At 36.4% G+C, this 11,649-nt stretch overlaps 1 protein-coding gene across 1 annotated transcript; it reads right to left on the bottom strand.

Annotated features, from left to right (window-relative positions):
* Positions 1-296: 296 nt before the first annotated feature.
* On the bottom strand, positions 297-963 carry LOC140749885 (uncharacterized). Its single transcript, XM_073083128.1, has one exon. It carries the CDS (start codon positions 960-962, stop codon positions 387-389), a length of 576 nt encoding a protein of 191 aa, XP_072939229.1. The 5' UTR covers position 963; the 3' UTR covers positions 297-386.
* Between the last annotated feature and the right edge of the window lie 10,686 nt (positions 964-11,649).

Below are 11,649 nucleotides of genomic sequence, written 5' to 3'. Positions count from 1 at the left end.
AATGTGGCTCCTTTAGTTAAAAGTACAATTTTAATTGCGTTGTCAAAAACACTCTTGAAAACGCGTATAGCCAAATGCTCGTCATATAAGCGGCCACACTCTCCTTGAGATAGGGAAAGATGCTCCTAAATAATAATTTTAGTTATAGTTTCTGTGTTTGATCTTTATGTAATTGTGTTTTGTGCATATTTGAGTAAGATTTTGGTATATGTGGTATATTTGAGTAAGAAGTAGGTAGGGCGTTATGAAAATCTTGGACTATAGATTAAATAATAAAGCATATTTAAATTATTGTATCAGATTTTATTGGTTTACATAAAAACATAAATTAGTGTTGATTGATCTTACAGATTGATCATTCAGTAAAATTATCAAGAGGCAAGAACTTAGTTCAGGCTTTCGGGTTGGCTGATGACGGGGAATTCAGGGAGGACAGGGGTGCCGATGATTGCGGGAGGGAGCTCGACGACATCAACGGGAGTGATGGGCACGTCCACAACATCAACTGGAGTGGGCTCAATCTCGGGCTTCTCAGGGATATCAGTAGGGTTCTGGATGAGCTCGGGGGCGCCTACAACCTGACCGTCCTTGTTGATGTTGATGATGATCTGGACCATAGGTGAGCTAGAGGCTGCAGGAGGGTTAATGATGGCGGGTCCGACAGAGATGGGGTGGTATTCGTCAATGATTTCGGGCCCAATGGAGATGGGGTGTTCCTCTTCAACAATTTCGGGTCCAACGGAGATGGGGTGGTATTGGTCAATAATTTCGGGTCCAACGGAGATGGGGTGGTATTGGTCAATAATTTCGGGTCCAACGGAGATGGGGTGGTATTGGTCAATAATTTCAGGTCCAACAGAGATGGGTTGCTCAATGAAGTCGGGTCCGATGTGGACGAGACGTTGAGTGGGGCCAGCGACGGCCACAGCCACGAGGGCAGCAGTAAGGAGCAGGAATTTCATATTTGCTGTGAAAAAAAAGTGTAGTTAAGTAATATATTTCACGTCATGAATAGATGATTAGTTTTATTTGTACAACAATACAAAAATACTTCCAGGAGTAAGTATATCTAATTATGATGATGAAATAGAATTATGTATTATTTCAACGTACCTTATTTTTCGTCGTGTGTTTCAACTATACCTTGTAATACTCTGCAAAGCTTTTATATAGTAAGGTGTTATCATTTTGCGACACATCGAGTAACGTATGTAGATAATATTTTATTGCTCTTAATCCCAAAAGCCAAGATAACTTGAAGACATGGATTATTATAAGATTGATTGCAGAACTTTATCAAGTTCCTGAATGTATTACCAAATACAAAAATCTGAAATATGTAGATACAAATATAAATATATGCGTGTCAATTCTTTCACAGGCTTTCGTAATTTACAGTCTTTATATAAACTATTTTGAAGTAAGTAAGGAAATATCAATAACCGTAATAATATCTTTAAAGTGTTTATCATCTATGTACCATAATTTATGATAAACCCAAAAAATGCAACAAAACACATTTTTTGCCAATTATAATTTCAAAAACATTTTCTTATGTTTGTAGAACAAAAGACGTCCATATTTTAGGTGCAGATTTTGAAAGGAAAAATACTATGGGTAATGCTAATAATCAATTCAGTAATCCGAACAAAGAAAGTGGTAACCAAAAGAGTGCCTTCATTATTTGACGAGTATTCTACATGCAAATTCTACCCATACATACGCACTTAGCATCAGCTGATCTGGGCGTGGATTATAATTGACTCTAATATATTTATGAACAAAGATTAAGACATTGAATCGATAACAGTACAAATTCGGCGATTCCATTAATCGTGTTATCTTTGAACGGATTATAAATATCTGTTTACTGAAAATTGACGAAGGGTTATTGATCAGTTTCAAGTACATTGATATAAAGGAGTTTTATCTGAACTTGTTCGTTCGATACGGAAAATTCCTATTTTCCTTATCCACGACTTTTCTTCTATCCTCCTACTAATTATTTATTTCTTATTCTTTATATCTTTAACTTTATAAATGTTATGCCACGTTGTTAAAGACCACGCTAAGTCCTCGGTCTAGGTTGTTTTGGTAGTTTTTTCCTAATTTGTATGTATTTTTAAAAATCGAAATTATTGATGAACTCTGGCTAGTTTAAGTTACTGCCTCTTAAGTGAGTCGTATTAATAGTTTTTAAGTGATCCTGCCCGGATGCCAGTGAACTACACGTGTCTAAAGAATATGGATATCAATGAACACTTACAATGAGCTGGACTGCATGCTTGTACTATAATTTCCTAAAGAAAAATATATTAAATCCCTCAACACGTAGTACACCTACACTCAGATATCTACAGGGGCCACATCAGATACCAAATTACCGTAATCTCAATAATGCACACAGGCATCCCAACAGTTCCCATACGTCACACATTATTACACATAATTGTTGGTGCATAGCTTTGGGACCTCAAATTTCATTGCCCGAATACCGCGGTCCAGCTAAAGGTCTTGGAATCTAGTTATGAATAGAATATATCGAACATATGGTAAATTGGTGGTTGCGGTGTGGAAGATATGCAATGTAGGTATTGTTTCAAGGTTAGCATTATTTATAGATGTAAAAACATAACTGTCTGCGTGCAATTTCGATGTAAATGTACTGATTTTATGCACACGAATAAGGGTCTATTTAGAACTACAAACATACATACAACTGCAAACATAACGCGACTTGTCGGAGCAGACACGAAAGTGTCAGGGAAAAGAATGCCCCGGACCTATCGAAATTGATTTTTATTTTATTTTAATGGTGATATTGTCAATATTTTAATGTTTATATGTTTAAATTGATATTATTGTTTTTAATTCGTTATTATTGATATCCAGAGAAATGTGTCTTTTTGTCACGGCCTGTGTCTATCATGCTTAATGTCTCCATATATAAATCACACTTTTTAAGCGGCATTTATTTGCTCTTATTTATTTATATCTCTTTCAATCAAGGGAACAGAATAACTCAATCCTCAATTCTCGTTTCGTTTCCAACTATCCAATCCTATACCAGCTGCGTTTACATTTCCACTCTACGTTTCGTTGGTTTTTTATCCTGAGTGGTTCGCCGGTTATGCCAGCCTGGTATAATCTCCACACTTTTAACGGGTATTTTTAGGAAGAGAGTGCTCTAGAATTAATATTTCATTTAAAGAAGGTGACACACAGGTGACAATTTTGTCGGAGACCGTCGCCGTGGTTTATCGCATTAAATGGTTAGATAATATGATATGAATGAATATAAAAAAACAATAATTATGTTTGTGTAATCCAACAAATTTTATTTATGGTGATGACTCAAACAAGCCGAAACTATCATCTACGTCCATTATAAGATCAAAATTAAAAGGTGATAGAACCAGTATAGACCATCACAACACATATCACCCACTCACAGCTATAAAATAAACAGCTTGCAATCAAAATTGCAGCGATTGAAATGTGAATTATGACCAATTGCAAATTCACACTAATCCGGATTTTTTAGAATCTTGCCCGCTTTATTATTTACCATTATTAATTAAAAAATCGTGAAAAAGTACAAGCAAAAACAAAAAAAAAAAAAACTAAAAAGCAACAGCCCTATTTTTACGATAGCGAGGGTTGACACCGTTTGAAATATTGCTTTAATATTACGTACCACTTAGAGCGAAAGAGCGCAATTATAATTCATGCAAATTAGCTTGTTACGGATTTCCGCGAACAGTCTCGTTTAATTCGTAAATTGATGTTACAGCTGTTTATTAGTAGTCGGTCGAGCGGGTAATTAAAATACCCAGTTAACTAGCAGTAGTGTGATAATAATATAATACACAAATAATTTATGAGATAAGAACGGGATCTAAAAAATTAAGTCCATTGCTGGGTTGCTGTAGACCATTTTGGTATCGCACCGCCGAGAAAGTGTTTGTCAGACTCTTACTGACTAAAACGCCATGTTGGTTTTTTGGACGCTCGATTCAGGGTCACGACAAGCGCTGATTACACCGGCCACGTTCCGAGAGGGTCAGGCTTCTTTCAGTGGAGGCGAAGGAAGGAAAGTGGAGGAATGAGTGCAAAATACACTCACACACAAACACACACACACACACACGCGATATCTCGAGCCCTAGAGACCGGAAATTACCAGGCTTATGTGAATTGAGATGGGTGGCCTTCCGCAAATTTGACCTCTGGCATACTATACGCCTACGAGGAAGCTGCTGAGAAAATGTTTTATTTTATCTGGTCCTCACGCACCGTTCTCCTGGGCTACCTTCCTTTATGAACATTATAGCTTCGCAGACGGATGGCGCTGTCTGTTAAAATCTGTCACTTCGCAGACCACGGTCGGGAGTGGGAGGTCGGCCCCTAATACAGAACTGAGCGTGCTACGCTTCGCATCTATCCTCATTAAGGCAATCATCGCAGTGATGGCACCTGGCCATCGGCTCCCAACTGATCAAGAACATTCACATTGCCTTAAAAAAAATGCAGTGTAATAAAAACCAGGAATATTTATTTTGGAACCCATTTTACACATTAAGCGATACTAATTTCAAATTTGGTATCGACCCGCTCATCTGTATTCCTCCTTCTGCCTCCGAAGACCAAGTTAGTGTTCAAACTAACGAAGTGTTCCTCGTATATGTTTAAGTGTAGAAACTTAAATCGCTTTACATGAGTTGGCGATATTTACATGTGGGCTTTAGAACACCTGTTTCACACTAGTTCGATAGTGTATCTTCTGCAGATATTTTACAGGTTTTATAAGATCTTATTGCTATTACATACCAAATAATTTGTATGGCCTGCATGATGTGTGGTATTCGGGTTCGATCCTCGTTCAGACAGACCAATAAATTATGAATATGTATATATCTCTTCTAAATTTATGTTGGTCGGTTGTTCGGTCTGAATATTTGTGTGTCTTTGGAAAATCCAAGTGTGGGCTGTGAGTATAGAGAGTTATTAAAATCTGCTATTTACAGTTTTCAAAATTTTAAGTTTTTTTGTATTCCAGCCCATTATTGGTACAAAATAACCTAATTTATGAAAACATGCTTATGGAAGTGTAAATAAAATAACTAAATGTAAAGAATGTGCAGTAAATAAATTCATTCCATTTTATGAAGTTAAGGCAGCATGATAAATGTTTCTTTGCCATTTATCCCAACACCTGTTCGAAGTAAACAAGCATTGCTACGGTACCCACTACCGCAATAATTTCTTTGACAGCCGCCATAAATAAGCGGCGTACACTCGATAAACTTGACAGCGTCTATAAAGATTGCGAGGGACACCCCTGCAGCAGTAGTAGGGTTGTACAAACAAAAGAAGATCTATAATTTTACCTGATTGTGGAGGGTCATGTTTTTAAAGCGTATGTATTTATATATGTATGTATGTATGATACACCAGGCAGTGATAGCCTAGTGGTTAAGAAACTCGGCCTCTCGATCGAGGAGTCTGAGGTTCAAATCCCAGGCTTTGATTTTTCGAATATATGTGCGTATTAGAAATTAATTATCACTTGCTAAAAACGGTGAACGAAAACTTCGTGAGGGAACCGGCACACCTGAGGGAATTAGAAAAAAAATCTCTAAGGCATGTCAAGTCTACCAATTCGCACTTGGCCAGCGCGGTGGACTATGGCCTCATCCTTCTCATTATGAGAGGAGACCCGTGCCCAGCAGTGGGACAGTAATGGGTTGATGACGACGATGACGTATGTATGATGTGTCATATCTTGGCACGCCCTGCAGCCCAAACGGCTTGGCGAATTCTAACATAATATGAGTCATTGGATTCGTCTTAATTGTGGGAGTGTCATAGGCTATCAAAGCAGTTCGGTTTGTTGTTTTTATAATATTCCTATAATTCATAACAAAAAGTTTTGCACAGACTATAGGAAAATGATTACCTAAAAGGAACCTATTTAAATATTCTTTGAACTAGGTTACGGAATAAAACTGTTTTATTAGCGTAGATAATGGAAATGTGATACAAACAATTACATACAATTTACTAGATGATTATATAAAACGTAACTTTTAATCACTTATGATACTTATGTAGAGTTTGTAAAACAGTTAAGCGAGTATTGTAAATTTTGGAACAACGTTCGTCCGTAGAGAGTATGGAGGGCATTGTGTCCATGTAGAATGCAACCTCGTTTGCATCTAAAATTCTATAAAAATAACGAGCAGCGCATCTGAAACTCAGCTATCAAATCAGAATTTAATTAGGATGGACTGCATGAACACTGACAGAAACACATTCTGTCAAAAACATTGTTTTACGTATGGAAATAACAGACTCTTGTAGGTGGTAAAACGCTTTGTGGTTCGACTCCGGCGGCACCAACGCCACATCTATTTCTACCTAATAACAGCAGTGTCAGGCGCTGCTGTGTTCCGGTTTGAAGGGTGTGGTAAGGGAGACAGACTTTTCCGAGGCATTCCAGCTTAGTCCTCAGGGGTAGCGGCTCATCTGTGGCCGACTTCAGGTTGGAATATCTAATGCTATCTGGGGTTGATCACAGATGTCCATGGGCGGCAGTAGCCACTTATTATCAGGTGAAGTACTGGTCTTTCCTATATTATAAAAAAAACCTATAGTTCTGTTGTGACGTACAGATAATTTTATGATAATTTAGTAGATATAATTCTATGTTTAATAATTTAGTTAACTCGGTGTAAATGATCCCTCTGAATAAAAAAAAAACAAAGTTATTGAGTGGTGGAGGTTTACAGGAATTAGTATTCATAGGTGTACAAAAAAACATGTTTTAAATTTAAACCGTGTACTATGTATCTGTAAATGTAATATTTAACGTTTCATTAAAAACAGACTTTTCACTTTTATAAAAACAACGTTGCAAATACTTTAATAAACAAATGTAGTTTGTTTGTAATAAACAAATGTTTTTAGGAACAACATCAACTGTGTTATGCTGGCACTTTGTACAAATAAACATTCTGTACAAGCAGTGGTGGCAGCCCTAGTTTGCGTACATAGGGTTGTACAAAATAAACACGGCCGATATGTTTGTCACCCGGACTATCTAGGGTAGTTGTGTATATTTGTGGGCATTCGGGCTTAGGGCATTCGGAATGGAAACAAGGGCATATTGATGACTTAGTAGCTTAAACTGTAACCTTGAAATATTATGGTAATACTACACGTAATACATATTTATTTTATACCCATAAGTAACATCGTCTAAGTTGACAAAGACAAAACAGTTTACTAACTTTTTCTTTTGTTTGTCAACCGGCCTTTTTTTTTGGAAAGATGCAAATTCATGTTTTCTTTATCGGCAAGGAATCTCTTGTGTCGTGGGTACCTTGGTAAACCCTGAGGGTGAATGACAACTGCCGCCCATTTACAACTGTATCAACCTCTGGGAGGATTACAATTCCTCCCGAGGAAAGCCTACTATAAGTTTATCTCTCTTACCTTCAAACCAAACATAGCAGTGCAATACTATTGTTATAACCCCGAAATAGTTGTAATGTTGGTGCATTCAGAGTCAAAAGAAGAAGGGTTCTACTAAATTTATTATTGCAATACTTAGGTACGTTCCCAGAAATATAATTGCGAGTTTTGACTGTATTTTCCAATAGTTAATTCCCTCTCAATTATATCCACATTTGAACGCTCAAATTATAAAGCTTTCCGACTTTATGGGCGATTAATTTTACAAATTTATTAGCGAGGGATACTTAATTTATTTTTATTATTATTGAAAACATGAGATTGCAGATTTGTTGTTTTATACGAGTATCTGGTATAACTCGTTATTTGATATCTGTGCTGAGTGGTTTTTTCTGAGTGGGAAGTTAAAGTGCGAGTAATTATTTTTGAAATTGTAAAACATTTTTTTTAAAGGTAGAACCGAAGGACAATACAGTGGTGCAAAAAAAGGAAAAAAGTTGTATTTATTTCGTGTTCAATTTATTATAATGGATATTCTTATACATACGATTTGGTATCAACAACCTATGTGGCGAAGCGGTCATCTTGCTGGTTTCACACCCAGAGGTTTACGAATTCGAGTCCGGTCAGCAAATCTTAAAGACGAATTTAGTTTCATTTTCTGGATCTGACTATTACTATTTGTCTTTGGGTTTATCCATGGCATACACGGAATCCTAACGTGAAGTTGAAAGCGTATAACTTTTTAAAATATTTTAAAATATAACTTTTTATTGCACTCCTAAAGGTCCTTATTGTCCTTGTTTCAGACATCTCTAGCTTGTTCCGGCGATTTCAGCTCAGTGATTACAGCGTAACCCAGGGGCGAACCTCGTTACCTGCTGACACTCCATTACCACCGAATTTATAGCGCGCGAGACAGCACCGATAAAATTTAAGACTGCTTTTTGTGGTGCAAGCGATGAACTTTTGATAACCTTAACCCGGCGTCATGAACTCAAACCTCTTTTATTGCTGAAGGATTTAATCTCAAACTACCACTGAACCTTCAATAGTTTTCAATAGTTACGTATACAGATAAAATATTGCAAATGATTACATCCGCCCATGAACATTTGTCATTATTAATAATCGCAATCGAAAACAGTGTTTTGCCGTGACCTTAATAATCCTTGTAAGTGGGTCGAATAATCGGTAATAAGGAAATTTAAACCGCGTATCGCGAGTATTCCGAAATTGGAATTTAGCTATTATAGCTATCTATATATCATCTTAAAACTATAGCATCTTAAACTGTCTTAAGAATAAATCTCGAATTAATTAAATCGGGTAAAAAAATCGGAGTTCTACCGAGAACCAAACGAATTGGAGTTGGTTTTAGAAACGCGGCTTGCGGCGAAACGATGCCGCCGATTAAACTAAATTTTATAAAAACGCTAGCACTAGCAACTTGCACCAGCGGTGTAACGTCAGGTCGGCGTGTAATAGAATCCTCCAACACGTCGTAACTCATTGCAGGCTCCGTCGTGTTGGCAATACAACAATAATGCGCCGCCTCCGCGCTGCATCTTTAACGCGCCTCGGGAACTGTACCACGTAGCGTTGTTTATACTTCCCTCTTGTTATTTAACCATTCATATTACAAAACGAGCTTACCTGATGGTAAGTGGTCACTCTCGTTTATGGACCTCTGTGATTAATTCGAAGGGAAATGGGAGTTTTAACTGAAGTCAACCACAGATTGCAGTAAAACGATGATGTTATATTTAGTAACATTTTTTTATAATAATAAGATGATAGAGAATTAACGTAAAAAACTCTACTATCTAAAGATAAAGCTTATGTTACTTCCACAATATAGACAATTCCATGAACTCCTTATATATTTATGTTAACACATGTTAAGCCATTCGGGTTTCAGAGCGTTCCAAAGAATGGAACATTCAATACTAATACCTAGTTCATACTTCGTTCGCGTTGTTTAACCATCCATCAGGTATAAATGTACCTAGCTTTGTTTATTAGTTTGGAGTAGCAAACGAGCTTGCAGTCCTCCCGATAAGTGGTCACTGCCATCCATGGTAATGAGCAATCAACCCCAGATATGATTAGATTTCTACATGAGGTCGGGCACGGAAGAGTTGCTATTCCTGATGATTAAGTTGGATCTCCTTGGATAAATATTTCTTCCTTACAAAGCGTATGGCCTTGGTGCCTTCGGAACCGAACCACAAAGGGTGCTACTAACTTAAATTGCATATTCTTGTATAATATTGGAGTAGTAAACGAATTTACAATCAATCTTATGATAAAATCGTAAGCCGATCACAAATACGTTGTCACCAAAAACCGCCATAAGGAACTTCTTTCTAAAAACACCATCTATAACGTAATATTATTGGTAATCTTTTCTTGTGTTCAAAATATTGATTGTCTATAAAAATCGCTATAAAATCCATGTAAAATAAACAATGCGTAAATATGAGACGGCGGGATTAAAATATAAAATCTCGCTCCATATTTGTACGGATTCGTTGTAATTCGGCAAGCTCCCGGTTCAACGTTCTCCTGGGATGTTACAAGCCGTATCCCGGTAATGAGGCTACGAATATTTTGGCTTAATTAGCGTATCTTTGCCCCTGTTTAACCGAAATGTGGAAGATTTCTGCATCTTGTACGTTTGTTTTACGAGTATTTCTGTAGCAACTAGCGTTTTAGATCTACTGTATGTATCAACGACATTTTGGATCTCTTGAAAGTTAAAAAGTGCTATTATAGAAAAATGTATGATACGAATGTCCGATAAAATCATTTTCTTATTCAAGCTTTTATAAAGTAAGAAATATGAATACTATTCATGTTGGATTGATTTAATGTCAGTATAATAATTTATTAAATTAAATTTATTAATTTACTTACTACTTAAATTATTTTTCCAAAATAGAGTATATTTTACATTGTTAATACCATCAGGAGTTTTTAGGTATTTTTGCGTATAAAACTAGAAATAATGAAGCACCCTTTGCATTCTAATGTAAGACAAAATAAAAATTCATTTCACCGAAGTCTCTTGCTTACTAGAATGACTCTTCACGGCATAAGAGTTCGAGGTACAATAGAGACTAAAACAAAGGCACATCAGAATATTATTTTAAGGATAAGAAATCGCGTTTTAAGGACAAAAGAAGGATCTTAGGCAAAAGAAACAAAGGTGGAAACGAGGCGTATCTTATTTGAATAACTCCGAAAGCTCTCAGCGGTTAAGGCAGCAAGCCACGTTATTATGAATTTTGTCTACCATAGAGTAGTTTCAGGGTAGAGTAAATAAAAATTTTATCTTCTTGGATGAAGATTGATGTTCTTAATTATTTAAATTAGACGTAGATATATAGTGTTAGCATAGATCATTTGAGTTTGGGCCTTTAATCTAGGAAGGTCATACTCAATGGTGAAGTAGACACCAATCTAATTAAATGTACACGCCTGAGAATTCTTTAAATTAATTCTCAAATGTATATAAAGTCTAGAAAGGTTAGGTTAATCAACTAATGTCAAATGTTTTAGTTTTATTTAGCTGTTGGTTATGATGCTCACAAACCACACCGCCATGTTATCTAGTTTAAATTTAAAGCAACGTAAATAAATATTTCAAAGGAAACTAACTAGCATATTATATTTCAGATACCTATAAAAGATCACTGACTGTACATTTTCTCATATGATAAAAGTCGTACTTACAAGGAACACCCTGCACTACTTAGTATGTAATTTTATTCTTTCTGCCAATTTTCCTTCTCATCCGGGTTGAAATAAATACATATTTTTCTTAACGTCCTTTATTGAAGGTAGAACCTTGTGGTTCGACTCCGGCGACACCAACCCCACACTTATTTCTACCTCATAATATCAGTGTTAAGCACTGCTGTGTTCTGGTTTGAAGGGTATGGTAAGGAAGACGTACTTTTCCAAGGCGCTCCTGGTTAGTCCTTAGATGTAGCGGTACAGATGTGGCCGATTTCAGTTAACAGTATCTAATTCTATCTGGGGTTGATTACAGATGTCCATGGGCGGCAGTAGCCATTTACCATCAGATGGACTGCATGCTCGTCAATGCATAGGAATAAAAATATATTAGGAAGATACAGACAAATGACCAGATTTTTCCAATAAATC

The sequence above is a fragment of the Epargyreus clarus genome, unplaced genomic scaffold (assembly GCF_041222505.1).
Source record: "Epargyreus clarus isolate Ecla_fem2 unplaced genomic scaffold, WU_Ecla_fem_2.2 ptg000003l, whole genome shotgun sequence".
Taxonomy (NCBI): Eukaryota; Metazoa; Arthropoda; class Insecta; order Lepidoptera; family Hesperiidae; genus Epargyreus; species Epargyreus clarus.
Note: the sequence above shows the minus strand (reverse complement) of the source record. Positions and strands in the feature narration are given on the sequence as shown.

Excerpts from the sequence above, each read along its gene's own strand:
- LOC140749885 (XM_073083128.1), bottom strand. The coding sequence starts at position 962 with ATGAAATTCCTGCTCCTTACTGCTGCCCTCGTGGCTGTGGCCGTCGCT.